At 45.6% G+C, this 17,712-nt stretch overlaps 1 protein-coding gene across 1 annotated transcript in view; it reads left to right on the forward strand.

The window, feature by feature from the left end:
• Positions 1-17,712, forward strand: part of LOC109930579 (contactin-associated protein-like 5) — a 1,093,911-nt gene that overhangs the window by 398,458 nt on the left and 677,741 nt on the right. The window contains exon 4 of the mRNA XM_048598831.1: positions 8,703-8,850. Coding sequence (XP_048454788.1) covers positions 8,703-8,850 — 148 coding nt within the window. The remainder of the gene's footprint in view (positions 1-8,702; positions 8,851-17,712) is intronic.

A 17,712-nucleotide genomic window follows, 5' to 3' on the forward strand; every position in this document is an offset into this window, starting at 1 on the left:
ATTACATTGAGGACAGGAGTACTAGATGGAATCTTGTAGAGATGACAGGGACCTTTGTTTCTTACCTGGAGGTCTGGGGAGAGCCCCGCTTCTCCCCTTTTTGAGTTGGCCCACCACAGTCCTGGGCCATTCAAGCACTTAACCAGCGAGTGGCAGGCTTTCCTTCAGAATCAAGGAGCTTGGCAGTACAGAACCTTTACCTGCTTAAGGGGCAGCATGGTGGCTCAATGTTTACCACTGCTGCCTCACAGCGCCAGTGACCTGGGTTCGATTCCACCCTTGGGTGACTGTCTGTGTGGAGTTTGCACATTCTCCCTGTGTCTGCGTGGGTTTCCTCTGGGTGCTCTGGTTTCCTCCCACAGTCCAAAGATGTGCAGGCTAGGTGGATTGGCCATGCTAAATTGCCCGTAGTGTTCAGGGATGTGTAGATTAGGTGGGTTGCAGTGGGATGGGTCTGGGTGGGGATGCTCTGAGATTCGGTGTGGACTTGTTGGGCCGAAGGGCCTGTTTCCACACTGTAGGGATTCTATGATTCTATTCTATGATGCTGAAATCTGGTGAGCAGTGAGAGGATAGCAGCACCAGGCACTGCCAGCACTCCACCCAGCTCAGGCCTCAGATCAAGGGAAATCCCGGGCATAAGGGAGTGAAGGCAGGAGGTGCGTCGCCATTGTGAAGGGGTGCATGTAGGGTCAGGGAGGAGGGGGGCGCTGTGTTTGGCATGAAGGGCAGCCAGTTTGGCTTTCAGTACCTGCTGCTTTCTCTGAGCTGTGACACCTTGGTCAATTTCTTTGAATGAGGAGCCTCATCCCTGCCCCGAAGGATGCTCATGTAAACCATGCTAGGATTTGCTTGTTAAGTTCTCCGGATGGCATGCCTTTACCTGCTACTGAGCAAATGCCACTGATTGCCAGATGAGGCCCTCAAATAATATTAATTGCTTCAAGTGGCAGTGTGGCGGCAAGACCAAAAGATAATTTTATGCCACAACTGTAATCAGGACGGAGACAGGAAGATGAGAAGTATCCCATCCACAGTGCTAGTGAGTGGCACAATGTCACCAAACACCCCATGCTGAGGGGCACAAGACTCCATCCCCCACTCCCACATACTCCACCATCACCACACCCCCAATCTCATGAGGCCAAACTCACTGAGTCTAAATAGTGCATAGATCTGGAAGCAAGCCCTATGACCCTTCTTATCTATTCCGTTCAGTTCCACCTTAATCAGTTCATTTATTCACCAGAATATCAGAGGAGCTCATACAAATTTAATCTCTGGGCGCTAATCTTATACATAAACAAACCTGAAATTCTCCGACTTTGTCAATTAATAATTGCCGTGCAGTTCTTGGTCATGCATTATTTGTGTGGTGTGCTGTGAGTTAGTCAAGAGACTTGCTTGGAATCAGACTTCAAATAAAAAACTTGTTTAAACCATCTTGCTGAATTGGAAGCAGCTCCAGAGAGCCTCCCTCTCCCAGACCTGCAAAGGAACTCTCCTGTTTTTTATTCTTCGTAGGATCCACAACCTGAACTCACAATTCTACTCAGTTTTATTGGACACAAAAACGGTTAAGTACAGTAAACTTACTGGTGCCTACCACCCAAAACGGGCTTCCTCCCCAAATCCCCAACCCTACCCAGGACCTTCCCCACAATGTGCCCGCCGCCATTGGCCATGTGGCCACTGTGGGAACACCCACGGATGACGTCACATCCTCCGTCGCCGAGTACACCACTTCCGGGACAGCGAACGCCATCGACACCGCTGCTGATGCCACCGCCTCCATTTCCGAGGCCAACACCATAGACACTGAGGATGCACCTACCCTCACCGCTGCTGCCGCCTCCGACCCCGCTCCGCCCACTGCCAACGCCGATGCAACTCCGCCCACCGCCAACGCTGACGCAACTCCGCCCACTGCTGACACCGACGCAACTCCACCCGCCACCGCTGACGCCGCACTACCCACCGCCGACGCCGACGTTGCTCCGCCCACTGCCTCCACAGCCAGCAGCTCCAGAGGAGACAGCAACACCCAGCCCTGCCGAGTCTTCACCATCCCCCCAGACCTCCCCCTAACTGAGGACGAACGGTCAGTCCTCAGTAAAGGGCTTACTTTTGTCCCCCTCCACCCACACATCAACAAGTACCGCTCACGCTTGGACATAGAGCAGTTTTTCCGCCGCCTCCGCCTCCGCGCTTACTTCTTCAACCGTGAGCCTAACCCTCCCTCTACTGACCCCTTCTCCCGCCTCCAACACACCCCCTCCTCCTGGACACCACCCCAAGGCCTCCTACCCTCCCTTGACCTCTTCATCTCCAACTGCCATCGAGACATCAATCGCCTCAACCTCTCCATCCCTCTCACCCACTCCAACCTCTCCCCCGCAGAACGTGCAGCCCTCCGCTCCAATCCCAACCTCACCATGAAACCCGCGGACAAGGGAGGCGCAGTTGTAGTATGGCGCACTGACCTCTACATCGCCCAGGCCAGACGCCAACTCTCCGACACCTCCTCCTACCACCCCCTTGATCATGACCCCACCCTCAAGCACCAAACCATCATTTCCCAAACCATCCACAACCTAATCACTTCAGGTGACCTCCCACCCACAGCCTCCAACCTCATTGTTCCCCAACCCTGTACCACCCGCTTCTATCTCCTTCCCAAAATCCACAAACCTGATTGCCCTGGTCGACCCATTGTCTCCGCCTGCTCCAGCCCACCGAACTTATCTCCAACTATCTGGACTCCATCTTCTCCCCCTTGGTCCAGGAACTCCCTACTTACATCCATGACACCACCCACGCCCTCCACCTCCTCCAGAACTTCCAATTCCCCGGTCCCCAACACCTCATCTTTACCATGGACGTCCAGTCCCCATACACCTGCATTCCCCATATAGATGGCCTAAAGGCCCTCCACTCCTTCCTGTCCCGCAGGCCTGACCAGTCCCCCTCCACTGACACCCTCATCCGCTTAGCTGAACTCATCCTCACCCTCAACAACTTCTCTTTCAATTTCTCCCACTTCCTACAGACAAAGGGGGTGGCCATGGGTACCCGCATGGGCCCAAGCTATGCCTGCCTCTATGTAGGTTACATGGAACAATCCCTCTTCTGTAGCTACACTGGCCCTAAACCCCACCTCTTTCTCCGTTACATTGATGACTGTATCGGCGCCGCCTCGTGCTCCCACGAGGAGCACGAACAGTTCATCCACTTCACCACCACCTTCCACCCCAACCTTAAGTTCACCTGGACCATCTCTGATACCTCTCTCTCCTTCCTGGACCTCTCTGTCTCCATCTCCGGCAACCACCTAGAAACCGATATCCATTTCAAGCCCACCGACTCCCACAGCTACCCAGAATACACCTCCTCCCACCCATCTTCCTGCAAAAATGCCATCCCCTGTTCCCAATTCCTTCGCCTCCGCCGCCTCTGCTCCCAGAATGAGGCATTCCACTCTCGTACATCTCAGATGTCCTCATTTTTCAAGGACCGCAACTTCCCCCCCTCAGTGGTCGAGAACGCCCTCGACCGTGTCTCCCGCATTTCCTGCAACTCATCCCTCACACCCGCTCCCCGCAATAACAACCAAAACAGAATCCCCCTTGTCCTCACATACCACCCCACCAACCTCCAGATCCAACACATTATCCTCCGACACTTCTGCCATCTGCAATCCGACCCCACCACCAAAGACATTTTTCCCTCCCCACCCTTATCTGCTTTCCGGAGGGATCACTCTGTCCGTGACTCCCTTGTCTGCTCCACAGTCCCCTCCAGCCCCACCTCACCCGGCACTTTTCCCTGCAACCACAGGAAGTGCTACACCTGCCCCTACTCCTCCTCCCTCACCCCCATCCCAGGCCCCAAGAAGACTTTCCACATCAAGCAGATGTTCACCTGCACATCTGCTAATGTGGTATACTGTATCTGCTGTTCCCGTTGTGGCCTCTTCTACATCGGGGAAACCGAGCGGAGGCTTGGGGACCGTTTTGCAGAACACCTACACTCGGTTCGCACTAAACAACTGCACCTCCCAGTCGCGAGCCATTTCAACTCCCCCTCCCATTCCGCAGACGACATGTCCATCCTGGGCCTCCTGCAGTGCCACAACGATGCTACCCGAAGGTTGCAGGAGCAGCAACTCATATTCCGCTTGGGAAACCTGCAGCCCAATGGTATCAATGTGGATTTCACAAGCTTCAAAATCTCCCCTCCCCCTACCGCATCCCAAAACCAGCCCAGCTCGTCCTCGCCTCCCTAACCTGTCCTTCCTCCCACCTATCCCCTCCTCCCACCTCAAGCCCCACCCCCATCTCCTACTGACTAACCTCATCCCGCCCCCTTGACCTGTCCGTCCTCCCTGGACTGACCTATCTCCTCCCTACCTCCCCACCTACACTCACCTTTACTGGCTCCATCCCCACCTCTTTGACCTGTCTGTCTCCTCTCCACCTATCTTCTCCTCTATCCATCTTCTGTCTGCCTCCCCCTCTCTCCCTATTTATTTCAGATCCCCCTTCCCCTCCCCCATTTCTGAAGAAGGGTCTAGGCCCGAAACGTCAGCCTTCCTGCTCCTCTGATGCTGCTTGGCCTGCTGTGTTCATCCAGCTCTACACCTTGTTATCCCAGATATTTCCTAGATCAGACGCTGCTTTGTATTCCCAACATTTCCTATTTTTATTTGGTTCAACTGTGTTTAAGAATATATTGATATTATTCAATGTGAAGTTCATGTTTTACTTTGATAAATGGCATGAGAAAAACCAGGAGAGATCAATTAATCCTAAAGCTTATAGCTACCCACTAAACATTGTAATCCAGTCATTGGTCCGTCTAGTCTGTCTATACATTTGTCATGCTAAAAATTAAGATTGTAGAATTTTACAGTACAGAAGGAGATGACTCTACCCATCGTGTCTGTACCAGCTCCTAAAAGTGCCACCCAGCTAGTTCCACGCTAAAGTCCTATCTTCGTAGCCCCCTAATTTCATCACTTTCAGGAAATGTATTCTTTGTAGAAGTTGTCCATACCTGATTTCCTTATGCATAACAAATATACACATACTTGAAAATTAAGTACAATATTTTCTAGTTGCTTCCTCTTCTCTATCATTGTTTTATTGTAAGACTATTAGAATTGGGAATATGTGTCGGCCGTTCGGCCCCTCAAGCCTGTTCCAGCATTGAATATGATCATGGCTGACCCAACATTCCTTTCCTGCTCTTTTCCCATAACCCTTGAATCCCCTACTGATCAAGAATCTATCCATCTCAGCCTTAAGTATACACAAGGACTCTGTCCTACAGCTCTCTGTGGCAAGGAGTTCTAAAGACTCACAACCATCTGAGAGAAGAAATTCCTCATCTGAGTCTGAAATTGACACCCCTTTTATTTTGAGACAATGCCCTTTGATCCTAGACTGTCCCATGTTGGGAAACATCATCTCAACACTTACAATGTGAACCCCTTTAAGAATCCTATATGTTTCATTGAGATCCTCTCAATTCTTCTAAATTCCAGTGAGTACAGTCCCAATCTGTTTAACCTTTGCTCATAAGACACTCTGTCCATACCAGGGTTCATCCTCATGGACTGTCTCTGAACTGCCTCAAATGAAGTGATGTCTATTGTTCAATTAGAGGATCAAATAAGGGAGCAAGGGCTCCCCCAGTCTCGTGGTAGTTATTTGATTCAACCTGCTCAGCATTCTGCAGTCTATTTTCAACTTAATCCCTTCAAAAATGAACAACTTCACGTTTTGCCACAAAGTACTCCATTTGCCAACTTTTTTGCCCACTTACTTAGCCTATCAATACCTCTGTAATTTGCTGGCATTCCCCTCACAGCTTGCCTTTCCACCTGGGATTGTGTCAACTGCAAATGTGACTACAGTACATTATACTTCTTTCCTTCAAGTCATTAATATAAATTTTAAACCGTTTAAACAGAACAAATTGACTGAACTAAGCCATGTTGCCTTCGTAAAAGATTTGAGAAGCATCAGTGAAGGACCTAGATTGACAATGGAGGATGACACCACACGCAGATAATATGAAAAGCAATATGCGGGATGTGGCTTTTTTTAATTAATTCACAGAATTAGGACATTGCTGGTTAGGCCAGCATTTATTGCCCATCCCTAATTGCCCAGGGGGCAGTGAAGAGTCAACCACATTTGTTTAATCGTTCTGCCATTTTCTTGTTCTCCATTATCAAATTTCCTGCTTCTGACTATAAAGGGGCTAGATTTGTCTTCACTAACTTGTTACTTTCTACATAGTTATAGAAGCTCTTTTACTTTACAAAATGGGTCTGGTGTCACATATAGGCCAGACCAGGGAAGGATGGCAGTTTCTTTCCCTAAAGGGCTAATGCTGTGGTTCAGTGTTTCCTGAACATATGTCATCCAATTTCTCACTGGGACTGGTAAGCTGGACGCAAGTTCTGTTTTTTGGAAGCTATTATAGAATCATATAGTACAGAAGAGGCCCTTTGGCCCATCAAGACTGTAACTCAAAAAAATATACTACCTACATTAGTTCGACGTTCCCGCACTTGGCCCATAGTCTTGAATGTTGTGACATTTCAAGTGTTCATCCAAGTATTTTTTAAAGGTTATAAAGTTTCTTGCCTCAACTCCTCTCCCAGGCATTGCATTCCAGACCCCTAGCATCCTCTGGGTAAAAAAGGTTTTTCTTCAAATCCCCTCTAAACCTCCTGCCTTTCTCTTGAAAATTTTACACGATTGCCCCACAAGTAGCTTTGTTACAGTCTAGTTCAGCGACTACTGATACAGGAAATATAGCTACAACACTCCCACACTACATATGCAAGCTACGTATACTGCTGGCTGCCTGGTTAATTACCTATTAGCATACTGTCTCTCAAAGTGATATCACAACAGATGATTGTTAAAATGAAATTTCAAAACCCCAAAATATGCATGAACAAGCAAGACCGAAGGAGATGAGGAGTTCCATTGTCTGCAAGGTGGAGGGGACGTGGATATGAGTTGGTGGAGGGTTGGCATTGATGGAGATTGGTTTCAAAACTAGATGAAGAGAAGGAGGAGTGAGGATGGCATATGTGAAACTGGTGAGGAAATTTCTGAGGAACGCTGACTGAAACAACATTGTGTAGCATTTTGAGAGAGACAAGAAAGATGGTAATGAAGGATGAAAGAGAAAAGAAAAGTAACAAAGCTCAGGTATCTTGAAATGCTTAGCTTTTGCTTGTATTTTCATCACAGTTGTTAGGACAGGGTGTGGAGGCTTTAAATTAATGTCGTTCCATTTTAATACACTGGCTTCAAGAAACTTTAACACTGCTTTAGCACTTCCTCCTCTTCTGAAGGCTTTTATTCAAAGTGAGAGCATGGTTCCACATTTTACTTTGCCTGAGTAATCATGTGTAAAACAAGGGTAAGCAAAGGCAAACTTTGCTTCGCTGTGCCTGAATCAGCCATCTCCAGCCGTTCTCTTAGGTATTTGCAGGCAGGTACATCTATCACGAACAAAGATTGTGATCGATTTTCTTCTCCCTCTTGGATCTATGGGTCTGGAGACCATTTGTAGCAATTGTGCTGCTATTGTGACTGTGATCGACGAACCTAGTCCAAACCAGAACTCAAAACAAAGGCCATTACTCCCTAAAATCTCCAGATCCCACCACTTCCTTTGGTTTAATTGTTTTATAGGATATGGGCATTGCTCACAAGGCTAGTATTTGTAAAATTAAAGAGCTTCTATAAATATGTAAAAAATAAAAGGTTCGTGAAGACAAGTCTAGCCCCTTTCTAGTCAGAAACAGGAAATTTGATCATGGAGAACAAGAAAATGGCAGAACAATTAAACAAATTTTTATTCTGTCTTCACAGCAGAAGACACAAATAACTTCCCAGAAAAAAAATGAAAGGTGGATTTCAAGCAAATTAGTATTGGTTAATAAAAAGGTTTTGGAAAAAATGATGGGACTGAAAGCTGATAAATCCACAAGGTTTGATAATCTACATCGCACTGTACCAAGGGAGGTGGCCACGGAAATAGTGTGTGCTATATTCCAGCAACACTGTAGCTAGACCTAGACCAAATAGAACACAATGGTGCAAAAAGACATTGATGAGTTGGACCGAAAGGTCTATTTCCATGCTGTACATCTCTGTGATTCTATGACTCTATGACCATGCTCAATTGCCCTGTAGTGTCCAGGGACGTAGAGACTAGGTGGGTTAGCTCTGATAAATGCGAGGTTACGGGGATAGGTTGGGAGGGTCAGTGCAGACTCAAATGGGCCAAATGGCCTCTATCTGCACTGTAGGCATTGTATGGTTTGATGCTATAATATAAGAGAAAACCTTTTCATGCAGTGAGCTGTTGAGGTCTGGAATGCAGTGCCTGAGAGTTTGCTGGAAGGACACTCAATCAAAACGTAATTTAAAAAGAAGCTATGTGCAGGTTTTTGGGAAGAAATCACAAAATGCTCATTTGGCAATCCAGCACAGATAAGATAGACTGAATGGCCTCCTATGTTGTATCATTTCCATTATTCTGTGCGTTTTAAGACAGTAACACTGTAACTCAATTGTGCTGTTGCTTCTTCTGGATGTAATGTGTAATGAAGGGATTATTAATTGAATGTCATTATTAATCTGTCTCTGTAATTTTTTTTCTCTCCATAGGCTTTTCCAGGAAACTCTAATGCAGACAGTGTTGTGCACCACAAACTCCAGTATTCCATCAGAGCCAGATTCCTTCGTTTTGCCCCTCTCAAGTGGACTCCTACTGGTCGAATAGGAATGAGAGTTGAAGTTTATGGCTGCTCCTACAGTAAGTACAAGTTATCGAAGGAAAGGAGCATGTATGCATTGTCAAGTGATTATTTTTGCAGAGATTATGGTGTTCTTCACATCATAATGAGGTACTTTTTCCATGCTAGAGAGAGAGAGAGAGAGAAAGAAAGACTTGCATCTGAGTAGCTAAGTACATCTCTCAGGAATGCTTGAGTGTTCTTCATGCCAATAAGTGAATAAAAACGCTCTCATTCTTCTGTAAACAGACATACAGCAAAGCCCCAAAGAATAATTCAATTTCACTGATACCTGAACTTGCAGAAAAAAAACTACCTGATTTATATTTTCATGGAACTCATTAACTGGTTCGTGTGTTGAAACTTTAAACGCTCCAGCCTACTTCGGAGTATGCCTCTGAGATAATGTAAGCGGCTGTTGTATTCTGTAGTTATCTATGCCTGAAGTGGGAAGTCTTCGATTCCACAGAACAAACATGCTTTGGAGGTGTTTTTGATTTAGTCTGGGTTGTAATGTCAAAGCAAGTCAGAAAAAAATTGTGAAAAGAGGCTAAAAACGACTCTGAAGTAAAAACCAGCAAAAATTCCAAATTGTCTTCTGTAGCTCAAAATACAGCTCTACTTAGACTAATCATGGAGTCAAAAGACCCTGAGACAGAGGAACAGGAGTACGCCAATTGGCCTTTCGAGCCTACCCTGTAATTCAATAGGATGATGGCTGATCCGACATTCCTCAAGTCCACTTTCCTGCCCTTTCCCGGTAATCCCGGATTCCCCAACTGATCAAGAATCTATCTGTCTCAGCCTTAAGTATACACAAGGACTCTGCAAACCTCTGTACTAATGAGTTAATTACATCCATCTCCAAATGTGCCTTGTTTTCATTGTGTTTAACTTTGGAAATTACATTGATGATGTAACGGAGCAATCTTATTGAGAGGAGCCTAGCAAGAAAGACATTGCAACAGCAATGGCAGGAGTTTCTGGGAGTAATTCAGGATTCACAGCAAAAACTCATCCCTAGGAAAAAGAAACATGGTACAGGGACGATGAGACAACCATAGCTGACTAGGAAAGTCAAGGTTAGCATAAAAGCAAAAGAGAAAGCATATAATATGGTGAAGGGCAGTGGGAAACCAGAGAATTGGGAAGTTTACAAAGACCAACAGAGGGCAACATGAAAAGAAATAAGGAGGGAGAGGATTAAATATGAGGGTGAGCTAGCCAGTAGTATAAAGGAGGAATGGAAGAGTTTCTTTAGATATATAAAGAGAAAAAGAGATGCAAAATTGGACATTGGACCACTGGAAGGTGATGCTGGAGAGACAGTAGTGGGGACCAAGGAAATGGCTGAGGAACTGAATAATTACTTTGCGTCATCTTCACAGTGGAAGACACAAATAATGTCCCAAAATTACAAGGGTGTCAGGGCGGAACTGAATATGGTGGCCACCACCAAGGAGAAAGTGCTAGAAAAACCGAATGGCCTGAAGGTGGATAAACTACTAGGACCAGATGGACTACACCCCAGAGTTTTTAAGGAGATAGCTGAAGAGATAGTGGAGGCGTTAGTAGTGATCTTTCAGGAATCGCTAGACTCAGGGAGGGTCCCAGAGGACTGGAAAATCTCTAACATGACACCCCTGTTTAAAAAGACAGTAAGGCAAAAGTCTGAAAATTACAGGCTGATTAGCCTAACCTCGGTCGTGGGTAAGATTTTGGAGTCCATTGTAAAGGATGAGATTTCTGAATATTTGGAAGTGCATGGTAAAATAGGGCAAAGTTAGCATGGTTTCCTCAAGGGGAGGTCATGCCTGACAAATCAGTTAAAATTCTTTGAGGAAGTAATGAGCAGGTTAGATCAAGGAGAGTCAATAGATGTTATCTACGTGGACTTCAAGAAGGCCTTTGACAAGGTGCCACACAGGAGGCTGCTGAGTAAGATAAGGGCCCATGGTGTTAGAGGCAAGGTACTAGCATGGATAGAAGATTGGCTGCCTGGCCAAAAGCAGAGAATGGTCTTAGGAATGAAAACCTTAACACATTTGGAGAATTTGAGCACTCTGGGTCTATATTCGCTGGAGTTTACGAGGAAGTGAGGGAATCTAATTGAAACTTATAGAATACCGAATGGCCTGGACATAGTGGAGTTTGGGAAGATGTTTCCATTGGTAGGAGAGACTAGGACCAAGGGCACTGCCTTCGAGTAAAGGGAAGACCTTCTAGATCTGAGATAAGGAGAAACTTCTTCAGCCAGAGAATAATGAATCTATGGAAGTCACTGCCACAGAAGCCTCATTGAGCATATTTAAGACTGAGATAGATAGGTTCTTGATTATCAAGGGGATCAAGGGTTATGGGGAGAAAGCAGGAGAATGGGGTTGAGAAACGTATCAGCCATGGTTGAATGGCCGAGCAGACCCGATGGGCTGAACGGCCTAATTTCTGCTCCTATATCTTATGGTCCTATGGTATTATGACATGAAGGAAGCTATTCCACCTGGAACTCACATTGTGAATGAGTTGTAGGCAACAGAGTACATTTATACCAAATTAGGTGAACTTTTGCAATGTACATTCGTAACAAAAAGAAACTTCTGATAATTTATTTAAATTAATGTTAATAAGCATAGCTATAAGTGGAAAGGGTGCTTTGATCTTCCTTATGATGTCAAATGTTGTGCCTTCTGTCACTGTACGAATCTCAACAAGTCTCGAAACGAAGGGTTTAGCATAATTTACATTTCTGCCTCAGCCTCTGTTATTGATATAGCAATGATTCACAGAACTAATACAAACCCATATTCTCATTTTTATATCTCTCAGGAAGAGAGTGTTTCAGAGAAAAAAAACACGATGCACAATTGAAGCATCACTTCCTCATTTCTGCCTTCAGTTTCCTTGAGATAAAGGCCAATATTCTATTTGCCTCTTTTATTGATTTTTGCACAAAAGTTTAGATATTTTTTCAGGAATACCCATATCCGTTTGCTCCTCCACAATCCCAAAGGTACAATTTAGTGGAGGAGATTGGGGTCTCTGGAACACCAATGAGAGCCCCACATTACCTGCTTATGGGAAATCCCATTGCATCGTATGTCAATCGGGCATTTAACAGGCCAAACGTGGGTCTTCCCCCATAAACCAAGGTCCTTCTCTCCATGAATTCCTGTGCTACGATGGGCCAGCAGTTCTGCTTGTAATACACCCACCCAGTGCTGAGGAATGTCACTGGATCCCAGGCTGCAGGTGAGAGTGGGTGGGAGGGGGTACCACGAGGCCAGTGTCAGTGGGAAGGTGATGGGGGAAGGAGAGAAAAGAATGATAGTAATGCAGAGGCTTGGCTGTCAGGAGTGCCTTCCCTTCCCAATGCCTGGTTCCTCCCAATTGAACAACGAATACCTTTGAACAAAGGGCACCCCAGGGAGCCTGCAACAAAGAGGATTCACTTCCCATGCCCCCCCGCCTGATGACTCCCCTGCCCACTGACATGTTAGTACCAGCAGTGGTAAGATGGAGTCCTTAAGTGACCTTCAATCAACCACTTGAGGTGCTCAGTTGACACGAGTATAGAGCTGCTGGTCCAGTAAAATAGCTCTTGGACGTTGGGATTCCAGCCATGGGAATCTGGAATGCACTGCCTGGGATGATGACAAGAGATGAGAAACCTTACAGCCTTTAAAAAGATACTTGGATGAACAGTTAAAATATCATAACACACAAGGCCCAGTGCTGGAAAGTGGGTCTGTGTAGGTAGGTTGACATGGACTCGATAGACCACAGTCTGTGCTCTATGACTGTAAGGCTGTTCACAAGACTGTTCACTGATGATTTAATCAGGGTGGAGGTACAAAGATGGCAAAGGCCCACTAACCACTACCTCCCTGGTTAAAAGCCCCCACTGACCACTATGGGGTATGGAAGGCACAAGATTATCTGTCATTACTAAAAAAAAAAATTCCAAGTTAATCCGATCACAGACAGTTTCCTCAGCATCCCCCTCATCTCTCCATGGCCTTCCCCTGCCAATGCCACAATATTAGTCTTTGTTCCTCAGTAACTTCCTTTATCCATACACATCCCACCTCACAACTTAGCACTACCAGAAGACTTGGAAATACAACTCCCACCTTGTGAAGGAGTTGTATTTCCAAGAAGGGTCTAGGCCCGAAACGTCAGCCTTCCTGCTCCTCTGATGCTGCTTGGCCTGCTGTGTTCATCCAGCTCTACACCTTGTTATCCCACCTTGTGAAGCTTAGTCGACAATTTATGCAGAGAGGAACTCTAAGTGGTTGTCCGTGATGCTGGGCATTTAAATCAGCAACTACTGTCATGGAAAAGGGACATAGTCTGACTGTCTTTCACAGCAAGGGGCCTGTCAGATTTAAAGTGAGCTCCGCGTTTCTGAATCAGGCATGATCAGAATCTCCTGCCAGAAATGTGAAGCTCTTTGTTAACATTGCAAAAACTGTGGAATAGCAATTTGACTGTGATTGCCATTCCTCAGAAAATCCAACCCATTAGCGCGGATGCAAATAACTAGAAACATGGGGGCAACCAGCAAAAGGTTTACTTTATAAGACACCAGCAATTGTTATGAATGATCTTATGCGCAAGTGGAGATCACCAAACTTTGACTTGATGGATTCTTGATACTGTCAGAAGGATGATTAGGATGTGCAATCCTCCTTCACCAATGTTAAAACGTTAATTTTAATTGTACAGTGGCTGGAAAGATGGGCAAACAAGGTTTTTCTTCCCTGTCCCATTCAGCCCTACACATTGTTGTTATCTACTGCAAGTTCAAGTGTTTCCAAACTGGGTCCCATCCTGATAATTTGGTGTTAAGTACTGCAAGGCAGCAATGACCTCTGGTAGACAAACAAGAGGCTGGAAGAACATAGCAAGCCAGACAGCATCTGGAGGAAAGGAGCAGTCAACATTTCGGGTATTACCCTTCTTCAGGACTGGATGTGAGGGTAGGGGGAGCTGCAGATAAAGAGGGGGAGAAGGGAGGGGTGGAAGCAGAATGGTGGTGATAGGTGGACACTGGTGGTAGGTATAACCTGGAGAGTTGAATCCAGTTGAAGGCTGGAAGGGAGGGTCAGTAGGTGGAATATAAGGGAGGAGGTGGAGCTGGAAATGGAGCCGGGGATGGATGGGAAGGTTATTTGAAATTGGAGAGCTCAATGTTGAGCCCTCTCGGCAGTAGGGTGCCCAGGTGGAAGATAACATGTTGTTCTTCAAATTTGCATTGCGAGTCGCTGCAACACTGGAAGAGGCCGAGGATGGACATGTTGAACGGGGAGTGGGCCGTGGAGTTGTAATGGGTGGTGGCCGGGAGGTTAGACTGGCTGTTACGAGCCAGGCGAGGATGCTCGGTGAAATGGTCACCTAGTCTACGTTTGGTCTCACCGAATGACCTCTGTCGAGTGGAGAATGTAGCAAGACAGTTCAGTGATTAGCACCAATTCTCCTTTACACGTGAGCACGACTCTTCACTCCAAAGACTCATTAGAGTTTTCAAAATGAAAAGTACAAAGAACTCCAGATGCTGAAAATCCGAAACAAACACAGAAATTGCTGGAGAAACTCAGCAGGTCTAACAGCACCTGTGGAGAAAAAGCAGAGTTAATATTTTGAGTCCGGTGGCCCTTCTTCTGAATTGATTGTAGCTTGGGAAAACTTGCTTTATATATATATATTGGAGAGCTCAGGCTGGGGATAAGTAAATGATAGGTGCAGATGGAGTTCAGAGAGAAAGAACAACGAAGGAATGGGAAAAGATCAATAGCTGCTAATGGGAACCATTAATATCTGACAATAGGATGCTTGTGGTAGTAGCCTACACCACAAAGCCTGGTGTGTTGGGGTTGGGGTAGGGACATGGCAGAAGTTTGCTCAGGCCTAAAATTATTGAACTTGGCATTGAGTCCAGAAGGCTGCAGGGTCCCCAAGTAGAAAATGAGATGCTGTTCTTCCAGCTTGCACTGAGCTTCACTGGAACACTGCAGCAAGCCTGAGACAGAAATGTTAGCATGGGAACAAAGTAGTGTGTTGAAGTGATTGGCAACCAGAAGCGCAGGGTCATTTTTGGGGAGAGAATGTAGGTGTTCCGCAAAGCCGTTGCCCAGTCTGTGTTTCATCTCCCTAATGTAGAGGAGACTGCATTGTGCATTGCTCACCTATTGCCTACTCCTCTCTAGCCCTCTCCACTCCATCTTCAGCATATATACTGACCTTTTCCTAGCTACAGTTAGTTCTGAAGAAGGATCACTGGATTTGAAACATTATCTCTGCTTTCTCTCCACATATGCTGCCAGACCTGCTAAGTTTCTCCAACAGTTTTTGAATCTTCAAAGCAGTTGTGCACAAAACATGAAAGTGTACAGTGGAAAAAGATTTAGGAAGCAATGCATTATTGATTTGAGGTGCTGGTCTGGCCGCTGTAAAGGAAAAGCATTGCAACGTGCATTTTATGACTTTGAACTGAGAATTTGTTCAGCGTAGCTTATTGAGTGATGGCAAACCAACATTATTTTTTTTAATGAAGTCCCTTAAGCAGAGTGCAAAAGTCAGCACATTGTCTCAAAACTTCTCCATCCTCGGAGATTAGGAAAATCGGATCTGCCACTATCAGTTTCCCAGAAATGCATTCTCACCCCATTCCTAGTTTCCTGTGGGTTCTGTAGCACTTGGACCTGGGTAAATGAGATTGGAAATCAAAGAGTTATTCAGGGAAAATGCAACCCGAAAATGTATAAGAAATTTTGACACTTGGGTAGCACAAGAAAATTGAAATGAATGCGATAATTGTAATTTTGTTGATGTATCATTTCAAGATTTTACTTAGATTAAGACGGCTCACTGGTGTTTTTTTTCACATTTTAATTTAAATACTTTATATCTCGCAAAGAGAATGACTGTCACGCTCACAGGTCAACAGAATAGTTTGGTAACATTTAAAATTGCAATCCAAGCCATTCCCACTTGTGTTTATAATCGTCCTCAGTGACTGCAGGGCTGATTGGCACTGAGCTTTTAGTCAATAAACTCTGCAAGCTTCTCCATGCTGAGACACTGAAACCAGCTAAATTGTGTGAAGCCATCCGGAAGAGAAATCTTGCACTTCCCCAAGTGTCTTGACATGAAAGAATCTTAAATGTTCTCGATGCTGGGCATTTTTGGCAATTCCTGTGTATTTATATCACTACGTTGTCAGCCTCAGCTCAGTTGGTAGCACTCTTGCCTGTGAGTTCAAAGATTGTGGCTTGTGTTCCCATTCCAGAGACTGAAACATAGAACATAGAACATAGAACATTACAGTGCAGTACAGGCCCTTCGGCCCTTGATGTTGCGCCGACCTGTGAAACCAATCTGAAGCCTATCTAACCTACACTATTCCATTATCATCCATATGTTTATCCAATGACCACTTAAATGCCCTTAAAGTTGGCGAGTCTACTACTTCTGCAGGCAGGGCATTCCACGCACTTACTACTCTCTGAGTAAAGAACCTACCTCTGACATCCGTCCTATATCTATCACCGTTCAATTTGAAGCTATGTCCCCTTGTGCTAGCCATCACCATCCGAGGAAAAAGGCTCCCACTGTCCACCCTATCTAATCCTCTGATCATCTTGTATGTCTCTATTAAGTCACCTCTTAACCTTCTTCTCTCTAACGAAAACAGTCTCAAGTCCCTCAGCCTTTCCTCATAAGACCTTCCCTCCATACCAGTCAACATCCTGGTAAATCTCCTCTGCACCCTTTCCAATGCTTCCACATCCTTCCTATAATGTGGTGACCAGAACTGTACGCAATACTCCAAGTGCGGCCGCACCAGAGTTTTGTACAGCTGCAACATGACCTCATCGCTCCGAAACTCAATCCCTCTACCAATAAAACCTAACACACCGTACACCTTCTTAACAACCCTATCAACCTGGGTGGCAACTTTCAGTGATCTATGCACATGGACACCGAGATCTCTCTGCTCATCCACACTACCAAGAATCTTACCATTAGCCCAGTACTCTGTATTCCTGTTACTCCTTCCAAAGTGAATCACCTCACACTTTTCCGCATTAAACTCCATTTGCCACCTCTCAGCCCAGCACTGCAGCTTGTCTATGTCCCTCTGTAACCTGCAACATCCTTCCACACTATCCACAACTCCACCGACTTTAGTGTCATCCGCAAATTTACTAACCCATCCTTCTACGTCCTCATCCAGGTCATTTATAAAAATGACAAACAGCAGTGGCCCCAAAACAGATCCTTGAGGTACACCACTAGTAACTGAACTCCAGGATGAACATTTCCCATCAACCACCACCCTCTGTCTTCTTACAGCTAGCCAATTTCTGATCCAAACCGCTAGATCACCCTCAATCCCATGCCTCCGTATTTTCTGCAATAGCCTACCATGGGGAACCTTATCAAACGCTTTACTGAAATCCAAATACACCACATCAACCGCTTTACCCTCATCCACCTGTTTGGTCACCTTCTCAAAGAACTCAATAAGGTTTGTGAGGCACGACCTACCCTTCACAAAACCGTGTTGACTATCCCTAATCAAATTATTCCTTTCTAGATGATTATAAATCCTATCTCTTATAATCCTTTCCAACACTTTACCCACAACCGAAGTAAGGCTCATTGGTCTATAATTACCAGGGTTGTCTCTACTCCCCTTCTTGAACAAGGGGACAACATTTGCTAGTCTCCAGTCTTCTGGCACTACTCCTGTAGACAATGACAACATAAAGATCAAAGCCAAAGGCTCTGCAATCTCCTCTCTAGCTTCCCAGAGAATCCTAGGATAAATCCCATCCGGCCCAGGGGACTTATCTATTTTCACACCTTCCAGAATTGCT

The sequence above is a fragment of the Rhincodon typus genome, chromosome 7 (genome assembly GCF_021869965.1).
Source record: "Rhincodon typus isolate 14 chromosome 7, sRhiTyp1.1, whole genome shotgun sequence".
In the NCBI taxonomy this organism is placed as follows: domain Eukaryota; kingdom Metazoa; phylum Chordata; class Chondrichthyes; order Orectolobiformes; family Rhincodontidae; genus Rhincodon; species Rhincodon typus.